This window comes from Nesoenas mayeri (assembly GCF_963082525.1).
Source record: "Nesoenas mayeri genome assembly, chromosome: 1".
NCBI classification, from domain to species: Eukaryota; Metazoa; Chordata; class Aves; order Columbiformes; family Columbidae; genus Nesoenas; species Nesoenas mayeri.
This window is the reverse complement of record NC_137541.1, coordinates 104965325-104992146: the sequence shown is the minus strand read 5'-3', so window position 1 is coordinate 104992146 and position 26822 is coordinate 104965325. Positions and strand designations below refer to the sequence as shown.

General features: G+C 39.0%; 1 protein-coding gene across 1 annotated transcript in view; it reads right to left on the bottom strand.

The window, feature by feature from the left end:
• Positions 1 to 23348: 23348 nt before the first annotated feature.
• MOSPD2 (motile sperm domain containing 2) overlaps positions 23349 to 26822 on the bottom strand; it is a gene marked incomplete at its 3' end in the record, with an annotated part of 31381 nt that continues 27907 nt past the window's right edge. Inside the window, exons 12-15 of the mRNA XM_080363583.1 lie at positions 26511 to 26607; positions 25841 to 25970; positions 23997 to 24099; positions 23349 to 23495 (exon numbers count right to left, since the gene is read on the bottom strand). Of these exons, the coding sequence (XP_080219709.1) occupies positions 23349 to 23495; positions 23997 to 24099; positions 25841 to 25970; positions 26511 to 26607 (477 nt within the window). The remainder of the gene's footprint in view (positions 23496 to 23996; positions 24100 to 25840; positions 25971 to 26510; positions 26608 to 26822) is intronic.

Genomic DNA, 26822 nt, shown 5'->3' with positions numbered 1-26822 from the left:
CGAGTGTTAAATGCAGAGAAGCGTCAGTGAAAGCCACATCCAGACCCACAGGGGACTGATTTTATTGATGGCAGCTCTGTGAGGTGTCAGTTCAGTGCCCCATCTCCCTCCCAACCCAGCTGGGTATGCAGGAGGCGGCTCTGGCCACATCCATTGCCTTCCCGCACCTTCTGCTGCCCTAGCTGCTCTACTGTGCTTTGTCTGCATTAATAGTAAAAATGTTTTCCAGCTAAACCTTTTTCATCCCAGGTGGCCTAGCACATGGCTTGTCACTCCTTCCCTGTCTCAGATCACTTCTCACAGCACCCTTCTGTCTGCAGCAAGATCTCCTCCTCCAAGCTGGAGTCAAACCTGAGGAGAGACTGCTGCGGCCCAGTACTGCATGGAAAACAGTTCTTCAATTGACAGGCTTTCTGTGTTCAGTTTAAATATTTGATGCTCAGTGTTTCCCAGTAAGCCCTCACTTTAGGGGGTGAAACTAATGACTATAGCGATAATCCTGCAAGTGCTTTATCCAGAGAACAATAATGGAATATGTAAATGGAAAATAATGCAAAATATAAATTGAGTGGTCACTAATTTCACCAAAAAGTGCTATAAGACTGAGCTTTTGTTATTACAGCAAGCAAGAGGAAAATCCTCATTGAAGAGTCATAAAGGTTTTTAAAACACCAGTAAGTAGCTGGATATCTCTCAGTAGGAGCAAGATCTTCTGAAGCCTAGCTCAAAAGGAGGTGTGTCTATCAAAGATTTAAGATTGCCAGATAGCAGCATAGATGACAAGGATCATTTCCTAAAGAAAATCAACCTTATGTTCCTGAACTTCCAAGTGGTAAAGATTCCACTAGAACAGTAATGTGAAATAACTTCCAAGTATCAGTATAAAGGACTCTGCTGTTTATTTTCCCATCCTTGGCCAGGCTTAGACAGGGTCATTATGCTGTTATAAACACTTTTGTGTAGGAAGCAGCCTTGAATACAACCTTTAAGGGAAAAAATAACAGAAGGAGGTAGAGGCAATCATAGCTTATATTCAGTTTGGTTTTAGCTGGATATACTCTTCTCAAAGTATGATTCTTGCTAAACAAGGGAAAAACATCACAGGACAATCAGGACAAGAAAGGTTGTGAGTCTGTTTAGGCTACAGAAGCAAGACAGACTCAATCATGCCATGTCTTTCTAAATCAGGTTTGGTTAATATACAAATTGCTGCTGTTGAAAGATGCATTTAGGCAAAACCCCCTGATGAGAATATTCTCTAGAGAGTACAGCAACCTGCTTGATTAAGTTCCAGACTGGAAAAAGTAATGGATTTTATATTGCAAAAACCATCAGCAAGTGCAGCTAAAATGCAGCATGCGTGGTGTATACATATCTCAAAACATATGGAATCACGGAAGAAGAAAAAAAAATACATGTTCCCCAACAGAATAAAAATAAGTTACGCACAGCGTGACCTCCAGCTTCTTTTAAAAGGGAGAACTACTATTGCACTTTTTCTGAGTTTCTGCTGATATCAGAGCAACTCTTATGAGATCTGGGTTTTCCAGCTGCGAGACCATTGCCGACTCCTGTCAAATGAAGGTCATCTCTTTGCTAGGGAGGCAGCACATGTGATCTGTTCTGCCTTCGTGGCTGTGGGCATGGGAGGCAGCACTTGCAATCCTTCCCAAAGATGTCTTAAGCTTTCTTCCTTTTCTGAAGCAATGGAGAAAAGCTCACATATATTTTTCTACATGTATGTCTTACATTCCACATTCCCTAGTAGCTTCTGCTGGTGGCAATGCCAGGATTTAAATCCAGAAAGAGGAAGCAGTGGTGTAGTAGTGACGTTACCAAGGGTAAAGCATTGCTGCTCAGTGAAAGTGGCCAGTTCTAATACCTGATGTTGGTATCCTAGACTAAAAACCTTGCAGAGAGATTTAGAAGAGGCTGCTCACATGTCTACAGTACATCTCCAACACACAAAGTCTTCTTACTTCTGTACTGGAAATGGCGAGGTGAGAAGAAGAAATAAAGACCTAAAACACCTCACCCCTCATTTCTGCTGGAGGAGGAAAGAGGTTTTTTTATGCTCTCACAGCTTTGTCTCTGCACATCTTTTAAGGCTTTTGAAAGCTGTGTGTCTCAGCGCTACACACAGTGCAGGGAAGGCCTCTTGATTTTACTTAACAGTGTAAGATGAGAATGAGTTGAATTCTTACTAGAAAGCTGCTTGCATCACAACAAACAGCAATATGAAGACCATCTTCTTGAATTCTCACAAGTTTGCTGGGACTCTGAGATCAAAATGCTCTTCAAGCCTACAGGAAAGGCACTAGTGAAGTCATGTTAGTGAAAGCACCTTAATGTTGCTTTAGCACCATTAATATTGCCAGAGACTTACTCTTACCACTTAATATAGCATCCTGAAAAAGTCTTTGATGCTCTAGCTTGAGCAATAATTTTACTCTTTCTTTTTAGAAGTATTATACTTATTTTTTAAGAAACTTGCCAAGAGGATTTTCATGGAATAATGAATGCCTCATCAAAGGTATAAGCTCAATAATGTAATCTCCAGATTAAAACTTTCATCAGAGAAATTGAGTATGTTCAATGCTGCACAGAGAAGAGAAAGGGAAGGTATGGGACATCTTCTTCCATATTGTATGAACCCATGGAGGGGAAAGTAATTACCTTTGGCATGAAGAGGGCAAGAAGGACTCCTGTAAGAACCTTGGGAGCTGTGCTAAGGAAAGCCCAGGAGGCTACATGAATATCGCACTCAGAGGCACACTGCAGCGACTGGTGTAAATTCCCCCTACCTGCTCTGTACTGCTCTGAATCAGTGGGGTGGGTGATGTACCACAGTTGGGTGCTGCTATCTCCTACGGCCAACTATTCAGAGTTCTTCCAAGGGATGCTCACAGATTTACTCAAAAAGGCTGACCGATCTCTCCCTGGCAGCAGAGCCTTGGGAAAAAGCAAAGCAATACTCAGAAGTCCTCTACAGTAGCCCAGGATTCAACTAATCCCATGCCTTGCCTGCCTTCTGGCAACTTTCATAGATCTCTTCAGTTCCTCTCATGCTTTTGACTACTGTCAGTCATGATCACTAATGCTCTAAATGCATTTCTACACCTCTATCTGTATTCAAGGTCTAAAATAAAATAACAAATTCACTGGTTTACATTTTGGCAGGTAATACTGGCTGTGTTAAGCTCTGACAGGACTTCTCCTTCACTTTTCAGATTTATTATTGCACTCTTAATTGCTTAGCTCACTAAAAGCTTAGGCTCAGATGTAGTGAACAGACTAACAAACACTATTTTAACTTGTGTATCTGGGTACTCATAGAGAATATGATATGAATAACTGCCTTCAGAAACTGGCTCTGTAGCCTATGTGTAAAGTTGCTGGCTGGCTGTCCTGTGCCTTCTACATTTTGCAAAACACTATAGAAAGAGAAGTGGTCTTTCCAGTAAACAATGGGCACTACTTTCTTTCCAACCAATTAACCGTCTTATTTTGAGTCTCTCATGTAAACTTAATATAAAAATACTAAGCAAACATAGAATAAGGAAGTTAATATATAAATGTGTGAGGTTTTAAAATTTATTTTTAATAATATACTGCATCCGTCATTACTCCTGAGCTATAGATTATGGGAAAACCAGGCTGGTTTTCTTTGCTTGGTTGACTGTTTTTATACATATTTGCAGTTACTGCTTGGAGTCCCTTATGTCTGATTAGGACTGTCAAGTAACCATGGCATCCAAATACATTCAGATAATAGGATGTGCATGGTTCTGTAAATAAAGATATCAAGATGTCAGAGAAGAGATCATAACCCTTAGAGCCATAATATTGCCCCCGCTCAATGTTTTGATTTTTATTTTGCCTCTACACTGTTATTAAATTCGTATGAACTTGAATGATATTTCAGTTTGATGAAAACTTAAATTATAAATGAATCCATGCAGCTAGAGAGAAATCACCTCATACAAGTGTCATGTTCAAGGTATCAAAATAAGGGAATTTGAACCCCCTCTCAAATGAGACAAAATTATCGAGAGATGTTTCGTAATATTTGTAATATATGCTAATGTGAGAGACTCTCTGTGATTCAGGCCTTCCTATGGTGTTTAAACTTGCTGCATTCTCCATCCTTGGATTTAACGCAACTGGTTTTGGGTCCTGTGGAAAGAAAACTCCACACATGCACTCATACTTGCATATCAGACTGATAGATTAACCTAAATGAGCTTTCTATTTAGAAGTGAGAATTTATCAGTCTCTTTTCCACTGCTGGCTAATTCTTGGTTCCCATCTCGTAGCCTTCTGTGTTCTCAGCACGGGCTTGGCTCCTGCCTGCTCTGCAGAGGAGCAGATTGTGCACTGGGCAGCAAGCTGCCCATGGTGAGGCAGCAAAGCCTGCAGCAGTGTGAAGAAACTCACTGATTTTTTTACATATATACAAGACAGCAGAGGAATGGCATGAAGGCAACGGGCACAGGATGAGAGCTGGAGTTTCAGTGCAGTCCTGATTACAATGCGTACAGTCCATTGGTCACAAGTGTTGTATTGTGCGTCATGTACACTATCTGTAACAGTGGAAGTCTCACAGTCTCACAGTCTCACAGTCTCTGTGTCCAAAAGAGACTCACCATCAGCTGCTACCTGGGCTGGAGTCCTTGGTTACTGCTCTTGCCACAATTCCCTCTCCCTACCCTGTCCACTGTCTCATCCTTTGAAAAGAAAGTATTTTCACCTTAACTTAAACCCCTGCAATGCCTTTGAACTTGTCTCACTGCTAAAGCCATTGTGCTTAATGGTATTTCTCTCCCTTGTGCTCAGGTGGTTCTTGCTGCCTCTTGAAACACCTGGTCATGCAATACAGGGCTTCAACTGCAGGAGCAACCATGTTAGGAGTGGAGAATCATGACTGTCTTCAGAGGCCCTGGCATCACTCGACCCCCTGACATTGCTGCAACCCTGGTACTGTTTGTGGCAGATGCACTTCGCCCCATCCCGAAAGCAACAGGAACTTTTAGGCTGATGGACCACCATGGTCATGCACATGCCACTTGAGCAACAGACAGGGCCATTGGCCAACGCAATGCTTTGGCTGAGAGAAGTTTCTGGACCACTTCCATAAATGAACACAGCTCAGATTCAACTAGGCTACAAATGGAGCCCACCAGAAAGCCCCATTAAGTTGGTCTTCCTTGGAGCAGCAGATATGCAGTTGAAGAGTCCCCTTTTTCAATTGGCCATCTGAAGAAAATTTCCCATGGACTGAGACACCTTACCAACCTGGTAAATGAACTCCTGGGTACCCTTGAGAATCCTCAGTTCATAAGAGTGGGAAGATGCACATTTTGAATCATCACTCTAGAGTTTTGGGATCTGATCCCTTGAGTTTGAATCAGCTGTGCAGTAACTGAACTCCTGACCAGTATCCAAACCTGCGTGTTGTAGGACTGCTGAAAAATTTTGAATAAACCCCATTTCTGGTTGGTTTTCTGCTAAACAGTTCTGGTTAGAATAAAGGCTGTTTGGAGCTTATTGCCTGCCTAAATTGACTTTTGGGGCACCTCTGTGTCACTGTTAAAATGCTGAAGGGACCTGCTCCCACCAGCCTCAGCCTGAACTCCCAGGGAAAACATTGAGCACAAACACAGCAGAAACTCGCTGAAGCTGGTAACACACATTTCTGAGCTGGTGTACAAAGCTCTCCAGCTGCTTAGGGAGAGGCTGGTTTACATCTGACAAGTGCCAGAAAAGGTCATGTTTTGTGTCTGGTGCACTCTGCATATTTCTGCACCTCTTAGACAGCAGCAAGCCAACGTGAGTCTCAATTATGAGTCTCTTGAAAAGAGATTTGAATGCTTTTCTTATCTAATAACAGCAGAGATAGAAAGTGGTGTCATGGGAAAAGCATATTCAAGGAGACTGCCATTTTCCAATTTTTCTTTCTCTGCTGAAAAACAATGCCAGAAATCACTGACATTTATGCTTCAGAGTCTGGTAAAATGTGCAAAAATAAAGTACTTATGCAAGTAGAAGTGTATATATAATAGAGAGATAGATAGACAGGTAAACAGATAGACAGAGAGATGTAAGCATATGTGCATGTATAAAAATGAACAGCATGTATGTAACAGCCCAGATGTTACTCTTGATTTGTGTAAAACTACGAGTTGATATGAGAACAGCAGAGGTTTTTTTTCAGGGTTAAAGGGAAAGCAGACTCCCCAGGTGATAAATATGAGACAGGATAAGCAGGATTACTCAGAGGTGCTGAGCACCCCCAGCTGCAGTAACAACAAGGCATGCTAAGATACATCAGCCTCCATCCTGGGCCTGAAGACCTCCACGCACTGCTCTGTCCTGGCAGAGGTGCCGGCAGTGCTGCTCACAGGTGGTGCTATGTGCAGGAGAAAAGGGAGCTCCCTCTTTCCTTCTGTCTCTGCTGGGAGCACAGGGAACGACTGACATGGGAAGAGGTGTGGTGACTTCCTAGGAGTTTGGGGGAGGATGCACACGTGGTACCTGGCCATCAGGAACACCTCCAACAGCACATGCAGGCATGATGGGAACAACGCTGCATGTTGGTGTTGGTCACTGAGCAGGGCAGCCTCATCTGAGAGCTGTGTCCCTCCATTGCTGCTGCTCCCATTCCTCAGCGAGCCTCCCGTGGAGCAGCTGGCAGAAGCCAAGGCTGCTCCTGCCATTCAGAGGCACTGTGAGAGGAGCACAGCCTTGGGCTTGTGCGTAGTGAGGGTTGTACAAGGCAAGAGTCTAATACCACATCTGGTGCATCCATAGCATGGTGTATCCAGCTCTGCCCATGCAGATGAGTCTCCTAAAGAGAAAGAAAACCATGTGCTGTCTTACAATAATTCAATTTTAGTTTCCAATCAACTGCAGCAAGTTATTATTTTTTTTTAAACAACTGAAGTGTGTTGATGATACGGAACTGCATTCACTTGAGTAAACTCAAACTCTCCAGCGGCAAAACTCCAGGAAATACTGTCATAGGCCTTGTCACTGTGTGCAGAGATGCAACATTATGGCTAAGAGTGGTGCAAGTAAATATGGCAAAGAAAATAAATGATGTTATTTCTACCCCTTTTAAAATATGGAAATTAACCAGCTGTGCAAAGCTATCTTGCACAGGCTACATTTTACCCTCAGCTGCTCCTTTCTGAATCTTAAAGGTCTGTATTCTCTTAGAAAGGTTTGTTGATTTAGAAAGGTTTGTTTTTATGGATATTGTCAAGGTTTTGATTGCGGGGTGACAATAAACTGTGGTAGATGTATTGTTGGCTCCCTCTCCTCCCCTTCTCCTCTTTTAGCCACTCCTTCTCCCCCCTTCCACTAAGGACAGGCAATTAGGAGGGCAAGGAGGACCGAGAGAAGAGAGTTGGAAAAATTAAAAATGTTTTACTAATGCTACTAATAAAAAGAGAGAAAATAATACAAAACATACAAAACCAATCTTGAAAGTCCCAGCAACTGCTCCAGCAGATGTAGGGCCAGCACCTGAAGTCCTGGACTGGACTCTGCAGCCAACTGGAACTGGATTCAGTCTGTCACTAGGTCTCAGTTCACAGGTACAACTTGCAAGGTCCTCTCCTAATGTCGGCCATAAGAAAAAGAGGCAAGATCCTTGTGGTCTCCCACTTTCATATGAAGTATCACATGAATGGGATGAAATACTTAGTTGGTCACTTTCAGTTCACTACTTCTCGTTGCCCCTCTCGTGGGATGTACCTCCATCCTTATCATCCAGCGACCTTGCATACCATTGCTATGTCTACCAAAACATGTATCTAGCTTTTCAAAAAAACCTGCAGTTTGTAAGAAGACTTTAGTTGACAGGGAAATTCACTAAAAGAGAAACTTGTTTTTAACAAAACCAGGACAGATGTGTAAGTCAGATATAAAACCTATATGAATGTGTACACCATGAAAAAAGAAAACAGTAAGTTAAATTGGGCAGTTACTTCAGAAATCCTAAAGATCTTCTCTCAGGAAGAAGAAAGGAAGCCTATGGGTGAGAGCATGTTGCATTCCAAAAAAGCTGAAAAAGCTCATAAACACCCAGAAGATGCTTTCCCTGGACCAGACCCCATGGCACAGAGGACAAAAGCCATCTCAGAATGCACAGTACCAGGAGGGCAGGGGGATCCCCTTCACTCCTGCGCTCCCTGTGCTGCTGCCCTGGAGCTGATGGGAAGGGATGGCCACTCTCCTGCCACCTGGGACATGGTCCTGTGTGTCCCCATGGCAGAAGGGTGAGCAGGGCCCATGCTGTGCCTGAATGCAGACTCCACATAGGGCATTTATTCTTTCTACCTTATTTGCAGCCAGATTTCTTAACCTCAGCATCCCCATGGAGGCATACATAAGCCCTTTACCTCAGCCCATGAGTGGCTTATTCCTTGGGTATTAAGCCTTCCAGCTCCTGCAATAGGGAATTACTACTCTTCCCTGCAAGTGGATGCATAGAAGGGTCGGGGGAACTGCAGGCCCCCTGGAGTGGAGCATGGACTTTAATCTGGCCTCTGTAGATCAAAGCCCAAGGCTTTTGCTGGTAGGCCAGCTTTCCATGCAGTAAAACCTGCATGTACTCACTCCTGATGCTGTAATCCAAGCTCTAGGGATAGTCATGCCAGATCAGATGGGCAGTCACTCCATCCTGGCACCCTATATTTGTCAGCATCAGTGTCTGAGACAGTGAACAGAAACTGTTCTTGCCTGCCTCAAAATATTCAGGCTTGGATCTACAGAAATTTAAGAGAGAATAAATTTAATTTCCTAGAGTTTATGCCTCATATCATTATCTGTTGTAAAAGGAGAAAGTGGTTTATATTGCTATGTGGAAGTCTGCATGTTCTTCATGAGAGAATATAGTACCTGATGCAGCACGACAAAGGGCGGTCTTTCCTCTGGAGACCCATACTGAGCTCACAAAGAAATAAACAAATTTTCTGTGAGGAAAGCCAGCTTGCTCAGCCACTCTTCATCTTCAAGCAGCTTGCAGCTTTCAGCACATTCTCTCTCCATCAGAAACTTTAACACTGTTTTTTCTTAGTTTCTAGACTTTCTAAGGGCTTTTTTCTTTGACAGTCAACACGATTTGTGAAGGAGCACTCTCTTTCCCAGCTTGTCATTTTTACAAATCTCTCTGAAATTAAATGCCTTCACACAGACTTTGTTGATACAGCAAAGAGCAGTATTGAAAACATCCATGAAATTCACTTGGCACAAGGAGTTTCCTGGCGGATATTGCAAGAGTACTGCTCAGTTTTGCATTTAAAATATTTCCATTAAAGCAACTTAGTAATTTTTGGCAATGATGCTGGTATCCCATATGTGCAAATCCCAACTGTCTAATTTAGATCAAAGAAGTTAAAAACTATCACTGTCTGTCACGCCTGCAAGAGATTTTCCCAGTTCTTCAAACATGTTGGAGCCCATGGTCGGAGCACTGAGCAATGGGGCACCCAACAGTTCATCATAACAAAGTTTTCAGTCTCACACTGAAGAATAAGCAGGTGTGAACTCAGTAGCATCACAATTGTTATAAATTATGAATAGTGCTTGTCCACAGCCAAGGCATCTCTGATTTGTGCTGACAGACCGCTCAACATCATTATATTACTGGCGTACTTGCAAGTGAGGCCCTAGTCATGTACCATGCTTGTGGGATGAGGAGCTAAAACCAGGAGGTTCTACTTCACTGCTTGAAAACTTCATCACCTGCAAAAAATGTTTTCTCTTTTGTGGTAGCAAAATGCCTATTGTGTGCAGTATTTACATACAGTGTTTTTAGATACGATATTGGTAGAGCTCTGTGCAGTCTTCTTTGTTTTATTTATTAAAACTTCAGTCTTTTTGCTGTTGTTGTTTTTCCTATATAGAATCAGGTTGCACAGCAGATCTGATAGGACAGTTCAGATTTGTCTCAGCATGGATTTGGGAAAATTGCTGCTTTTCAATAGAGTGGCAACGTTAGGTATGATGTAATGGCCTGGAACTGCTCCCTTCTTCTCACAGGCACCAGCTCACCAGGGCAGGGTAAATCACTTCCTTGTAATGTCAGCCTTATACTTTCAAGCTGATAGGTTTGATCACCCTCAGTGTTTGAAGATTATCATAACTAGCAATTATAGTACAACTTACATAAGTCTAACTCAGAGCTATTAAAAAAATAGACTGCAGGCAAACCTGGTTTTCTGCTGGGCTCCTTGTTCTACGCTGCCTTCTGCCCCCTGAGATATAGACATGGCCAGCAAAGACTCAGCTGGTGCCATTCTCCCCTGTCGTCTGTGACAGCCTGCAACGTAGGTGCCAGCCCTTCACTTCAGCATCACCAAGAGTCCCTTGAGTGAGAGCCAAGTGATAGAGGTGCTTATTATTTTTGTTTCAGTGTCTAGACACTTTAAGTCCTTTACATGCAATAACCTAAAATTGTTTTCCAACCCTCCAGAACTCCTGGAGTACCAGCTTTACCTAGGGCCCTTCAGATCTAAATTCTAGCAACATCCTGACTTATACCAATCAAATATTTTTCTCTAACTCAATAATATTTTCACTCCATTATCCTCCAGCACTGCACAGCAAACTATATTGGGAATTGTCTATCACATTCTCCCACAGCTTCTGGCAGTGTGCTATGAGATTTCTGATGTGTTCTGGAAGGAAACCCAATCATAAGTAACAGCACAATATCTCTCTAGCCTCAAAGAAGACATAGATGCCTACCCCAAAGAGGTAGGTCTCTAGATAGAGAGTTTGCAACTCATTTTCATGTTGCAGAACTCTGTACATTTTTTGGAGTAGAAATACAATGCTTTAGAAATTTTAGTCAACAAATTTTAACTAAAACATATTTAGTCTAATGTTTTAACATAGAATAAAATCCTTTAAATATGATTTGCCTACAGTTTTGGTCATCAGTTCAAAGAAAACTGTTGAGATTACTTTTTGGTACCAAGTAAGCTAGGAAGAGCATCACTTTCAGGTATATATCTCTTTTGAACAAGTGAAACATTTTTGTAGTTTATTTTCATTCTTTTTAGAATTGAAAACTCCATATCAGTAGCTGGATGTAAATAGCATCAGGATAGGCACAATCAGCTCTGGTAGTTACTACTCTTTTCTTTTTAGCTGAGATAGGTAGAAGGCTGCTGCATCAATCAGATTTGCAATATTTACAGTTTTTGTGTGACCTGTTTTTCCTCATCTGATACATTGCAAACAAAACTCTAGTCCTGTACAAACAGGTTTTGTATCTGGTCAGTCTCTTTGCTGATGTCAAGAAAATATTGACAAAACTGTCAGTTTTATCACTGAATATACCTCTATTTCTCCTTTTACTTCTCTTGAGGATCAGTTCACTATTCAACCTAAAAAATGGCCTAGGTTATTAATGTGTGAAGGCCAATTTTGCTCGCATGGTAGAGTTGTATTTGAAGCACCATCGTAGTTCCAGACTGAAATTTGTTTGGGAGGCTATAGGGGAGCAGCTATCCCTCTGGTAAATTGGGCTGTGTTTTCAGAGGAGTGCAAGCTAGGTCTCCTATTTGCTTGCCCAGACAGGTTTGTAAGAATGATGCTTGCATTTATGAACGTGGCTGAAAACCCCTAACATATTAATATTTTGCTTTGAGAGCCACTCAATTTATCTGCAAGGACATTCACATTTACACTTGCCCATCATTACACAGAGATGACGTACAGGTGGCTTTTGCTAGTCAAGACAACATTTTCACAGCATGGTTCAAAGTAATTTTCATTTTGGCTACCAAAGCAATTTCCACATTCCTGTAGGGTGTTTTATTTGTTCCGGGAGGACAGCAAAGCTACTTTGTGCTTGCACAGAGCAAACATTCGAAGGCGTCTGTCACCACTGTGCTCCACTTGTGTGAGTCTGGGGGCCCAGGCCTCAGTCCTGCGTGAGGCCATCAAACATGTGGTGAATGCTCCCTGTGCAAGGTCCTTGATAAGCAGGGGCCAGACTAGCACATCTGCTAATGGGCATCTTCCAAACTGAAGTTTCACACATGCAGGCAAAACAATACTTAAAAAAATACCTGTAGAAGAAGGAGGAAAGTGGGATTTATCCCTTGCACTGTTCTAATTTATCTCCCATGTCATAAATATGAAATGACCCGAAGCTTTGACACAAATCTATGGATGTCTTCTTCATATGGTCATTACATCAAGAAACACTGCTTTCAGGATTTTCAGTCCCTATTGGTTTAGTATAACAAAAATAGAAGACGAGGAGTTTCTAGGTGAGAGAGATGAAAACAAAAGCTTCATCAATGACTGCCTTCCCTGAGTCACTGACTTGTAGGGCAGGTCCTTTCCTTCAAAGCTTCATTGCATGTGTTTTGGGCCTCCTTTTCTCCCAAGGTCTGGAAGACATCTGTTCAAATATATTATTATTGTTATTGTTATTGTTATTGTTATTATTATTTCTTTTTTTAATAGGAGAAGAAACCATTTTTTGACTCAGCACTTGCCCATCAGTCATTGCTACTATATGAGAAACTTTTTTTTTTTCATTTCACAGTTGTTTAGATTTATATCTCACAGCTTCCCAGGCCACAGATCCACTGTCAAAGCCCAATGCACAAAAGAGCAACAGTCAACTGGAGTAGTGCTGGTAAAACTAGAAGGAGGACTGATGGACTTAGAATAATTATACAAAATACAAGATAGCCAACACAACATTGGTTTGCAGAAAAATTTCCTATGCTGCCAGACTGCCTCTGGTACCAGTCCATAAAGCACCCACCTTTGCTGTGTTTGGTTTTGTGAGTTCCTGGATTTCAGCTGTCTCTGTGTTCTGGTCTTGGGGAAAAATAGTGTGTGCAGGTGAAGGAGCCACTATCTCAAGCTGAGAAGTAGCTGCAGCAACAAAAAAAATGAAGCAGTGATCAGAGTGAATGAGATTGGAAGACTTGCAAGAATGTAATCAGAGAACCTACAAATGCAAGCATCTAGAATGGCCACTGTGCTGCTGGAAGTGATAACAAATAGGAAATGGAATCCTGTTTCATTTGAGATAACTGCATAATTTCACTTAGTGCTTCCTTGTAGGAAACAGAATTTCCAGTACTGTCATGGGGAAGGTATTCAAATCAGAGTGCCCTGACATTCTTCTCTTTCACCTTTTTGAAGTGTGCTGAGCAAAGCAAGGATGGAAAGGTTCCACTCCTCCAGACAGACAACCGCAGTCTGTCCTCAGGAAGGAGGGTGCACCTGTCCTAAATAGTCGGGTATTACAAATTGAGTTAGTGTTTTATTTGCTTCAGAGGCTTATTTGTGCATCTCTTCTGATGATTCATAAGCAGTAACCTAATGCAAAAGACATGAATGCGTCATTAGCAGAAGACTGCATAATTCAGATCTAGAAAACTCGACCAAAGAAACAGATGCTTTGGTAAGAAGATATACAGCTCCCTGAATTTTGGTAGTGGGAGCACTTCAAAAAGGCACTCTGGAAACAAATTTCCTTCTGGTAGAGTAGATTGTAACCTAGCCATAAGATTTTCACCCAAGAGATAGCATCTGATCCAGCTAGAAGATGACCACATTTTTCCTTTATTTGCAAGCTCAGGTGCACTTGAAAAGGGAAGGTAAGAGGACCTGGACCACAACGTTGGGTACTGCTGTGTGTGGAAAAGAAATCTGACTGCCGTTCAAACAGCAGAGGTGAAGCTGGGAATCTTGAGTCACCAGCACACAGAAGACCATTTGGCCTGATATTCTTAATTCTGTTTGCAAAATTCAAAATTGTGTCAGTCTGCAATACCTCATAGAGTGATGGGGAGCTGAGGACTCGGAATGGATTTTGTGAGAAATGGTACATGACTGACGAGCAATAGCCAGACTACAAGGCTTCACTTCAGCCAGCTTGTTTTTGAAATGCCCAGGTATGCTGACAAACCAGAAAATCGCACAGTACAATGCTACAGTCCTGATGCAAACCTTGCATCTTCTGCGCTGATGGGCCAGTATATGACTGGGTACAACCTGGATGTTGAGCTTTGAAAATCAGACTCATAAAATAAAGTGGGGATGATCAAGCCTAAATGGAAGGGGCAAAAAAACCCAACCAAACAAACTCGTTCGTACTCCCAGCTAACTCACTGCTGTCTTTCTCTGCTCCAGCTTGCTTGGAAGAGTTTTGATTACATGATTTTCCAACTCCACATTTCTACTGCTAAATTACATACATCCCAGAAAATAGATGTTGCAAGGTCCTCCCTTCCCCAGTAGTATGAGCTGTAAGGCAAGAATCCTTGCACACTGTCAGAGCCACTAGCACAGTGCTATGTCAAAGCAATGAGAGCATGTGAAGATGAAGTAAATTGCACTATATTTATGCAATCCAGTTAAAAACAACAGCAGCTGACCTTGAAAAAAACTCTCTTTCCCTTGCCCTTCTTCTAGAGAAGAGCCTACAGGGTCCCAAGGATTCTAATTCTTATAGGGCCCTTAGAGCTAGAATTGGTCCTTTGTCTATGTTAATCCCTATGTTAATCCCTTCTATTTTTTTTTTTTCATCCCACTTACTGTTCAAAATAGACGCTAGAAGGTGCATTCTTGCAGCAAAGTTGCTGATAAGTGTATTGACATCTTAAAGCCTCTCTTTCTTTTGTAACTGAAAGAGTTCTCAAAATCCTAACACCTTAATTAACTGTATTTATTAGCCCTCTACAGCAGTCATCCTTATTGCAGTGTTAGCAGGAACTATTTAATTCCTTTGAAAAAGTTTTCTGGTGTTAATATTCCTTTGTGACATCGATGCAAAATTCAACCTTTTAAAGTATTTTTGAAGAACCTGAACTCTTTTTCTTAAATTATTTAAAAAATTCCATACAAGATACAAACAAAAATTATAACATGTATTACAATACAATCAAACTGCAAAGTCACCTGGAAAGTTCTTTAAGTAGAGCATGTCACAAAACAATAAAGTGCTTTTAAATTGTCTGCACCTCCCCACTTCTCCTGTCATCTAAGCTATACATACAGGATGTTCCTTGTTCCGACACCATGAGAAATTATCATTGAAAGTTTTTCTTTTCACTCATACAAAAAAGTAAACCACCGCAACATATAGCAAAACATGTGAAGATCACCTGAAATACCATCTCTTTCATATCACCTACTGTAGTTTGTCAGCTATGTGAAGCAGTAACTCACTTTCGTAGAGCACAGAAGCACATGAGAAGACACCACATTGTGTGGTGCACAGCACCAGCTCTTCTTAGCCTCTTTAACTCATCTAAAATGCTGTTCAAGGAGAGAAACTACTTCTGTGTTACAAAGGTTCTTTGTTTTTATCACAGAAAGGAAAGCTTCTATCTTCTCTACCAATTTGTCCCAGCTCTATTTTGATCTGTGAATAGATTAAAATAAGTAAATCTGCCTGGTCTAAAAGTTGGCAAACCTTTGGATGCATAACTTTATGTCATTTTTTTGGTTTCTTTTAGTTTTAAACAAATCAGTTATTATATGCGGAGTCACAAGTGAGATAATTTTGGACCTTAATTTTTCCCTGTGTTTAACAGCAATAGGACCAAACTATTTCATAGGACTTCTTTTATGATAACTATACAAAAAGACAGTGAAGTGCTCAAATACTACAAGGATAGTACTGGAGACAAACAGTTACAAATAGATGTTACAGAATGAACAAGCTCATTTTGGTCACTGGAACTGGCTTCCCAGAGAAGTGGTCATGGCCCCAAGCCCATCAGAGTTCAAGGCACATCTGGACAGTGCTCTTAGTCATATGGTTTAGTTTTAGGTAGTCCTGTGAGGAGCAGGACTTAATGATCCTTATGCATCCCTTCCAGATGTTCTATGATCCTCCTCTGTGAATCTCTACAAACATGGGGTGGCTTTTCCACCTGTTGTTGGGTTTTCCAAGGACTAACAAAAACAACATTGTATTTTCAATTGTAGTGCATACTTCCAAAGGTAATTCTAAAAAAGAAGCATATTCGTGTGTTTCAATGTTCCATATCTGCAAGCGTTATGATCCATTGAGCCAGACTTCTGTAAGATGGCACCTATGTGAATGAAGGACTTCAGATATATTTCCAAAGTGATACGGTTAGTGTAAGGCAAATCTCATTGAAAATGGACAGAGCACGAAATCTCCTTGTCTCCCTTGTTTTCCTGATGTGCAGTTTAAAGCAGACAAAACCAAGATACAGTTCCTTCCTTGAGTACCTCACCTTTTATTTGTCATCTAATACTTCTCAAGGTTTCAAGCAAATGCACATGCCAAAAGGAATAAAAATAATCAAATACTCTTCCTCTGATGCTTTTGCAATTTATCCACAGTTTGGAAATTTGCTGAACTAGATGGATGCTCTCTCTGAAGACTCCCAGAACAGAGTAGCTGTACTGGTTGCCCATATTGCCCCTCCATATACCAGTACAGGACAGTCATCTTAGGAATATTGGAGTATACTTTCAGTATGGGCTAAAAATGACTTAATACCTACTCCAAATTCTAACACACTTCCAATGTGACGGGTAGGAAGAAGCATCATGTCAATGACAACATCCACTAGAACAGCAATATCTGGAATTGCATATATGTCAACACGTATTTGTTCAGGTTCATATTTAAAGCTTGCAATGGACTAGCATGAATGAGCATTGCTTTTCTGTGGTTTCCCATCAAATTCCAGACTGGACTGTGAATCCATATTTATACATAATTTTTGCAGAACAAAGCACGCCAAATGGAAAATACTGCTTTCCTTTAAAATGCACTACAAAATGTTTTTGTGAGTCATCAGTGTCAGCTGCAAGTTTAAATTCTGAATATAAAAAATATAAGAAAAAGGAAAATGTGGTAAATGCTACTTGTGTACAGGAAAATGCAGGAAGGGCTTGGAGATTATAGTAATTCAGATGCCAGTAGGTTAAGCATCAATCTGTAAGCGTTAGTTGTACCAGATTAATGAAGCATCTGTGGTGTTTGCCCAGATTCGCTTTTCCTTTCAGCAATTTATCAATTCTAGCATTCTTGAACATAAAAGCTTAACAAATCCTGTTTACATGTCTTTTTCACACTACTGTTGTCATCTATATTTATTTAAATGATGTTCCTCATTTTTGACATTTTCTCTGGGGCTTGAAGAGCAGGTGTTCAGATATAACTCCAAGTTGTCAAAAATGAAACTGGCAATGATTTTAACAGATACAGCGCTGAGGAAATAAAAGAAAGTTGTAATTTTGAATAATTAAACACCACACAGGATTTGTTAGACTACACCATCATTACCCAAATGATATCTTAATTTGGATTTCGTCATAAACACAGAATGGGATGGTGGTCACGGTGGGAATGACGCTAGAGATTTGGATGTAACTTCTTGTGTCCGAAGCATTTCTTTGCAAATCTAAGAAAATCACATTGGCTCTGAACCAAAATCTATTGAGATCACTTTTGTTTCCCCGCCCAGGCCCCAAATTAGTGGAACGCTTGCTCTAGAGAGACCACTTAGATCAGGGTGTCAGACTCATTTTCATTAGGGGCCACATCAGCCTCACGGTTGCCTTGAAAGGGCTGAATGTAATTTTAGGACTGTGCAAATGTAACTGCTCCTACATTTATGCAGCTGATGTGGCCCCCTGTGAAAATGAGTTTGACAGCCCTGACTTAGATAGCCTGCTCTGGGAAGGATACATCATTATGCAGACTCAGCATTGTGTAGCGTACTCTACCTTGCACTCTTTACTGTCTGGGTAAAACTGATATATGGAATGAATTTGTATCACTTACCATCTCATCAAGCAGCAACACTAACTTGTTGTGTGGTTACTTCACAGTACCCACATATGTAATGGAATAACATGAGTAGATGTAACCTGCTATTTGTAGTTTGGCACGTAACAGAAAGTACATATTCAACTATGTGTTCCTTCTGGCAAATTCCAATAGGCCAAGTCTTTTGCTCCTCAGTCAAGTAAGTTTTGTAGATATATTTATTTTGGAAGCAAGGTTTGATCAAGACTAAAGGAAAGAGGCACAGTGACTTAATGTTTTTGAAAAATTTTTTTAAAAAAATCCTTGAATACTTTCAAGGAAATCACTGTTTCTTGCCAGCTGAATCACCATCAAGTGTTGGCATATCTCAAAGACTAATCAGGATGAATGAAACACATAATTTACCATCCTTCTAACAGGATATTTTTAACAGGAAGCAAAACCTCCAAAAATATTTTTGTGAAAAACCCCCAAGTGACAGTAAAATAGTGAATACTTTCTACTACTGATCAATGGAAAGATAAACAGAAATTATGGACATTTCATATTCAAGTTTACCTGTATTTCAACCAACTCCAATACAGTACTAATGCAGCACAAGTGATACCAAGAAAATTAAAATATAACAGAGGAGGTATTAACAGATCAAGATACCCTGAACTGGCCTAAGGAAGAACGTTGCAGCCCTTTTGGTTGAGCTACTGCTACACCTTGGACTATGATGAAGACTTCAATGACTGGGAACTGATAAATAGATGGTGGTTTGTTGTGTTTGGGTTTTTTCTGTGTGTGTGTGTGGTTTTGTGTTGGGTTTTTTGTTTGTTTTTTGTTTGTTTTGTTTTTTTCCCACCAAAAGGGATTTGTATTTAGGCTTCACTATTAACTCCAGTAATACCATCAGAATGAATTGCCTACTGCAGTCTAAAACACATGCTGTTAGCTGCAATCATACAGCAATAATCGAGCACTCTTCAGCTCTTAGCCCAGGGCTCCTTTCAGTGTTTAGGAAAACAGCAGTGACTTAGAGCATGCCAAGCAGGTAGGTTGATGCACAAGTCTTGTGAATGAAGTAAAGTAGGAGCTGACATACCTACAGGTAAAAATCTGGCCAAGCTGCTGAGCCTTTGCTCATACTACTTGGGGATTTCAGCACTTCTGCTCCGAAGTAGCAAAGTAATTGTGCAGATATACCAGGAAACTACCTAAATCAGTCTGGGCCAAGACCAGCATGTGGAACTTTACTCACCTTCTCTACAAAGAGGGAAAACTCACAGCACTGCCACGCTTCCAGTGAGGTGGATTTTTGGCATTTTTCATGTTGGGTCTATGCATACTACTGTGGGCATTTACTATAAAAGTGGCAAAAGCAAGAGTAGTGAGGTCCAAATTGAAAAGCGAAACTGAAATGACTGACAAAACTGCAAAGGGGAGGTTACGCTTCTCACCAGCTGCAGGAAACACCAAGTCAGGAGCTGCTGGTGCTGAAGTGTGTCCAAGAAATAGGCATACTGAAACGTATTGTTAATTTAAATCAACAGCTTCTAATCACTTAGCGCTGATAACACATACATAATGGAAATGAAGCAAGTCCATAATATCAAGGCACTAATTCGTCCGTGAGGCATCTTCCAGGGAACAATAAGTCATGCATTTCAGACTCTGACTTAAAATGTCTGCTTTAAGCTCAGAAAAGAGCACTCAGGCTGCTCTTCCTGGCTAATTAGAACCGATTAGTTCTTCCTAAACTAATACACAAAGAGTAAATACAGACATCTTTGTGTTTCAGACACAATACTCTATGGAACAACTACAAGATAGAGAATAGTGAATTCTTACAGCCATTTGTGATGTATTTTGCAGAACAGCATTCTTGGTCAGCTTTCAAATTTCTTCTATTATTCCAGCTGAATGTCCACTTTCACAATAAAGCCATAGAAAGAATTAACACTGTCCTTTACTAACAGAACAGCATTTGTACCCTTATACTGCCAGTTCAACTACACAGAAAATACAAGGATCCCCAAGACAATGCAGTGACTTAAAATGCTCTACCAAACCCCATACAGTCAACAACTGCCATATAAACTAACATCTGGAAGCAGGGACACATGTTTGAAAGAACTTGAATGAAGACATTAGAGACAAATGACTTATGGTAGGGAATGACTGATGAAATAAAAAGGCAATTAAAAAGCCCTGGTCCTGGCCCTGCTGCCCCTGCACCCCATTTTTATTTTCCTTTTTTTTACAAAGTATCTGAAATATATTATGCCTTTCTGTGCCTTTTTTTTTTCTAAATAAGGGGTAGTAATATTCGATATGTTAAAAATTATAATCAATATTTTTTTTTCCAAATCAGCCTACTCCACTGCATTTTTACCTTAACATACTCGAGTTTTGCATTTCATTAAAAAACTTCAACATGACTGTGTCCTTATGCCAAAATTCCTGCTTTCACTATTAAAAAAGTCCACTCCCTGTGTGAAATAAACTTTTCATTCTCTTTCAATGCCCCTTTGAGCATTCAAATACAGTAATATTAAACCATTGTAAATAACATCAGTGCCAATATGGATGGTGTCACTGGAACAGCACCTGATCCTACAGGTCAGAGCTACCCCACAGTAAGAGGCTGGAACAGAGAAGAGATGATGAACAAAGCACTATCTATGAAGTCTTAAATCTAATCTTTTAATTTACAAAGTGAAAAACTGAACCTAAAAAAAGGTTGCTTGCTAGGAAAATAGTGCTCTTTTGGAACACAAATTACTAATTTTTAGGATTACGGTCATTGCCATCTCTTAATTGTCTGTGAAAGCCAAGATTAACTGCTAATCTACAATGAGGGCAAGGAAAAATAAATATTGTATCTTGATAATTAATGTAATCAAATCCTAGTTCGTGAATTGTCTAAGTTCTGAAATGCCCCAGCTTTATAAACAATTTTATATATTGTGAGAACAAAACAAAACATGAGAACACTGTTTTGTCTATTCTCTCAGTTCTGGGTATCATGTCAAATCACGTTACTGCTGTTCACTCTGTAATTTCCGTGTGTGTTTGATGCAAAACCTTCTGAAATGGACTGTCTGATATCTGTCTAGGCAACCAGAACTTGAGACTAACAATCAAGACAAGGAAAATACTCTTTGGTCACGATGTTTTTATGACTATAGAAATAATGAAGTTCTCATAGAAGGAAAATACAAAGTAGATACTGTCAATCTCCATTTAAGAAAAAGTGCTCATAATTTGCCTTTTTTTCTTGTTTGTATTTTTTCATTTAATGTGTTATGTTTAAATAACAGTTTTACCTATATATATATATATACACACACACATATTTGTTTTGTGTGGATTTGAATCATTTGTGCCATGGTAGTGTTTACATGTCAATATCATGTGCTACCTTATTAAGTTAAGCACTCTGCCTAAGAATTCATGATCATCTATTTTACATTTGTCTGACAAGTATCATCACAACTTCTATTATATGACAGGCTATGGCTCATTACCACACTGACCCCTCCTTCATATTAAGTACTGAAAAGCTAACAAGAGAACCAAAACCTCAGGAGATGTAGCTATTTTTAAAAGACTAAACATTCACAACTACATATTTCCTCGTATTTATTTTGTAACAGTATTTTTCTAAAACATATTAAAATAGAAAAGATGTTCATCTGTTTCATCATACAAAGAAAATACCAACATAGTAATAAAATACTGAAAATATATGAAAGCACCAAAACATTAAAATATTCATATTGGCAAAGATTCTAAGAATATATTTCTTGCAATTTTATAGTAAAGTGCTATTCAATCACTCAAATTAAGGAATTGGCATTTTAATAGCATGGTTATTATTATCTTCAGGTTACAAGTTACTTCGTTACCTTTCTCAACAAGACAACAACCCACTTGGTTGGAAGCAAAGCATTTGCATGCACATGAAAATAACATAAACAACAGCTTCACAGTAAGCAGTGAAAAATTTAAGTTGCCAACTCATTAAGAAAACAAATTACCAAGAAGCAAACTGAACAGAAATTGGATCAGTGAAAAATTAAGAAAATGTAGATTTGGTAAAACATTGTATAAATTAAGAAAGGGGAGAAGACTGTGCACCAAACAGTTCTTTAGACTCGCCTTTTACATGGTAATTTTTAGTAATCATATTGCTGCTTTATTAGTTCATCTGTTGAGTAAAGAATTTTTTTAAACCACCCTTGTCTTGTTCCTAGAAATGATAGTACCTCTACAAAACACTGATGAGATACTGTAAGGAAAAGCACAGAAGCAGAATATGACCTTTATTTTTCCTCAATAATCTCTTATCATCTATTGAAGTCAGCAGACAAAACTAAATGATCTGTTACAAAGCCAATTTGTAGCAAAAATTAATTATCATAAAGAAAGCATTTTAGATTTTTAGACCTCATCAAGAGTTAACATTTTAAATATATGAAAGATACAATCAGTCTCTTTTTAAGTGTTTATCATTTTAATATACATATTTACAGCAATGAGTACAAAGAATTCTGTTTAGCATAAGTTCTCACTGGTTTCATACACCATTTCCACAACAGTTTCTGAGAAATGGCAGATACACACATTTATGTTGCCTCCAACATCATTTAATCTTCCTGACTTGACTTTTTTCACAAATTCATCTGTAATTTAAGCATATTGCACATCTCAGAATAAGTTCTTACACTGACTATTCATTAACCTTTTTATGAACCAATAATAGGTCATCAAAAGTCAACTCACACTCCTTCTGCAATTTGCCATAGAGTTGCTTTCAAAAAAAAAAAAAAGAATAGTGTCTCATCATTATTTCATTAGTATCTTTGGAATCAAACAAGGGTTATATTCCTGGTCAATATAGCTGTGTATGTGTTATTTAAAATAACATTTCATTCAGAAAAAGCACAGAAATAAGGAATTTAACCAATTAAAGCAATGAGCCAGAATTACTAAAATAATGACTAACAACAAATATCTTCCTTAACATGTGCATGTACATAGACTGTATAAAAAAATTTGGCTATACTACATAATTTCTGTAAATTTTCCTGAATGAACAGGTTAATCTTTAGAATACACTAAGCTGACTGCTTGCACCTTTTATGAGAGTAATTCAGGATGTAAGAATGAACATGATACAAATAAATGAAATACTGTATTTAAAGTAGATTAATAGAGGCAAAAAACCTAGACAGCTTTAAATTATATTGTATTTGGTTTCTTTCTTCTAGTTCAGTAGTATTTATTGAGTTGCACAGGGAAAACAGCTCTAACATCTTCTTCATGCCCTGTTTCGAGTTCCAACTTTCAGTAATTTCCTTTGCTGGTCATTCTTTTCCTCTTCCTTTGCTGGTCGTTCTTTCTTTCATTTTTGCCCCCAACAAGTTGTATCGTTGTTTACTGTTGTGGACTCACAAACCTCATTTTGGCAGTTCTAGAATCTGAGAAGAGCACTGCAATCCCTTCCATTCCAACCAGCCACACAACAGGCAGCACGTCCAGCGCGCAGGAGTTCTTTTTAGCTTCTCTGGGTATACGCCAGGTAGAAGCAGAAGGCAACCACAGTAACTGACAGTAACGATAAAACAACTGACAACTGCTGGAACCAGAGGCACCGATCGATCTGCTCTTGAAGTCTTTTATTAATTTGCAGTAAACGAGTTAGCTGAAAACAGAAACAGTTTCATTAAATTAGAATTACTGCACCTGGAAGTACTTGTTAACTCAGAGCTATTTAGCCAACGAGCACAGTAAAGACTTCTCTTAATGATCTCTCAGTGATATTTTTTCGATCACTACACACACTTCAGGAATCTCTTCCACTAAAGGAGCTTCACATCTTAAGAATTATGGATAGCTCCTGTTGCCTGTATCAAGCAGGTGACATCTTTACATTAGGAAGCACAAGATACTGCTGAGGCTGATATCCCAGATCTGTAATATACACAAGAGGAATGAGCAAACAGCACTGAAAGCAGTATTTTATGCAACCATTACAATTTGACAAAATAATTGAATCACTGTCACTGATTTAGTTACTTTCAACTCCTAAGCTTTTCAAGTACTGTAATTTACAAAGTACCAAAGGGTTTAGTACAAATTCTTTTTATCTCTATCATATTTTACAATTTTGTTCAATATTCAGCACAGAGGAATACACTGTTACCTGTATATGTAAATCTTCATTGGTTTTTGCTGGAGTATTAAATGCATTGTCTTTTAAAGTCAGAGAAGAAGGCTTACTACTTTCTACAACATGACACCTGAGCCTGTAAAAGGGGAAAAAAATGCACCAAAAATCAAATTCAATGTAACATTATGTAATTAACAGTAAACAGTCCATCTAACAGCTATTATATGTGCTTTATCATCTGTTCTAGTTGATTAATTTTCTAAATTACTTTTGCAACGATAGTCTGAAAAGGCTTCCTCGGTGCAACGATTACATGTTGACAGCTTTTCATATAGAAAGCAAAGTCAAAATTACCTGCATGTTTTGTTAAAATATATCTTCATCATTTTAAATTCATAGCACAGGATGCACTGGATTATTCAGTGAAATACTTAAAACGAGAGACGCAACACTTTTTTGAACAGCAAACAAAATCTAAAGGTTTCCTTTCTATTTTAACCCTTAGCAACAACATTTTTTCATGTACTCCACCTCTTCCACAGCTGAAAAAGCAGGAATAGAATTTCAAAGCATAACTGAAGGTAATGGAATCCTATGCAATTTATAAAATACCATAGAAGCTTCTCTGGTAACGTGTAAGTCAATTAGTGTGGGAATGAATGTATTTGTTAAAGAAATATTTCAATTGAGGCTGAGCAATTTTCTGTTTTAAGGGAAGAGAAATGCTAAAACTTCTCCAACAAGACAAAGCAAAAGAAGGGACAAATACGTGTAATAAAATCTAAGTAGATTCCTCAGATGATGTACTTGTGCATATATTACAAACAATAATTACATTCTTCACTACTTCTAATCTAGGTTTACTAGAAAGTAAAGGTCAGTTTTGTTTTCACCAGTAATGTATACACATGGCACACTTTACAGGTGATAAACTTAATGTAATCAAATAATCTCTCCCTATTGCTTCAGAGTCTGTCTGAAAAAAAAATTGTAACATTTATGCAAGGAAGCTTAAGGTCACTCATAAAATGTAGATTTTGCTTAACAGGGAAGAAAGGGATAAGCATTTGAAGCAAAGATGGAGCAAGACTTAGGCATCAAGTCTCAAAAATATTTTTTCCATGTCAATTTTGGCCATTGGGAGGTAAAGGCAGCTGAATAAAAAGACCTCAAAACTCAGGAACAATCTAAAGTAAAAATACGGTCAAATTATTTTCTTTTAAAAGGTGAAATAGCATTTTGATATTACGACTCTAAGACTTCTGAATGAAAGAGAACTACAATGAACTTTTCCTAGAAACATACAGTGATACAACCAGACGTGAACAGATGAGGGAGGAGAGTAACAAGCATATTTAAGAGAGTGTACGAGAAAACATATCTTCCTAATGGTATTTTTTCACTATTGAAAATTGAAAACACACATATGAACATGTGATAGGTTTTACAGAAATTTTCTATAAAATGATGATTTTTCCGTAGCAGAAAGGGAATATTTTTTGTCTAGAAAAGAGCTTTGCATTTGATATATCTTCTTCCCTTGCTGCTTTTTGTTTGAAAACTCAAGTGATACATTCCTATTAAAAAAAAAAAAAAAATCTACTGGCCATGTGTATCGTCACATTCATTCACATTTTTTCTACTCAACTCTTAATCAGCACAATAACAACAACAAAAAGAAGAGCACATACAGAATACCATGATATTTTATGCATTAAAACCACTTCTAATCAGTTAAAACACAGCAGAAGCCTCACCAATATCCATACAACTGGGTTTGGAGAATCCTTCACCGATTATGATATGCAAGTGCTATAAATCTGCTTGATGATAACGGCTCAAAAATATCCTATGTTAACAAAAAACCGTATGCTCACCTATGTTCCATCACTTTGGTCCTAGGGACTTCTTTCCAAAACTGAGTCAGTTCTGGTACACCTGCTCCAGAAGGCTGGTCCATTTCTGCTGCCATTATAAGGAAACGATCCTGCAGAGAAGCTGCAAAACCTGCCCTCAAAGAAAGAGAAGAGCAAGAGTGTGTTTGGATAAAATAACAATATTACGAAGCGTATAGAAGCATTTTTGAACAAAAGTGTTTTAAAATGAGAGCTTGTTTAATGCAGGACATAGGACACTGACTACAAATAAAACTAATGAAATAATTATCTAAAGCTCAATAATTTTGATTACAGTCTTTCCAGTGTTCTACAGTTTCATTTTAAAAGAGCTAGTTTCATCTGAACAATTCAGGACAACCCAGAATGTTGTAAAGAACATATTCTCCAGCAAATTCACCTGTCCTTGCAACAATTTAGGAAACTGTCTTATCACAGATTAACTGCCACTGTAGTAAATCAGTACAAGCAGTTTCAAATGCTGTCTGACATCCACGTTTTTTTACAAATAGTAACACTCTCATACAACAGTCGAGTAGTCATGCATGAGTCAGTCTTACACCCCAGCAAGCACATACAAAAGTTAGTATCTAGAACAGTCAGCCTGTCAAACTTGTCCAGACTTAAAAATTCTATTCAAGATTTCACTTACCACCATGAAGAGAGACTATTATATCCAATGACATGCCAGGTTCACAGCTGCTGTTACTGGGTTTAACTCTGTATTTTTCAGGAGCAGTTGTTCTCACCTATAAACAAACAACAAGAAGCACGCATATAGCAAATCCATTCACAAACTATGATTGTTTCATAACCATCCTCATTCATTAATAACTAAAATTCCCAAAAACTTAAATATGAAGACATGATAATACACACAGTCTTTAAAAATACTTTATTTTGTAGGAGTAATCAGACTCTGGTATTTTACTTTTTCCTCCCTTTCAACTATTTCTTTCTTTTC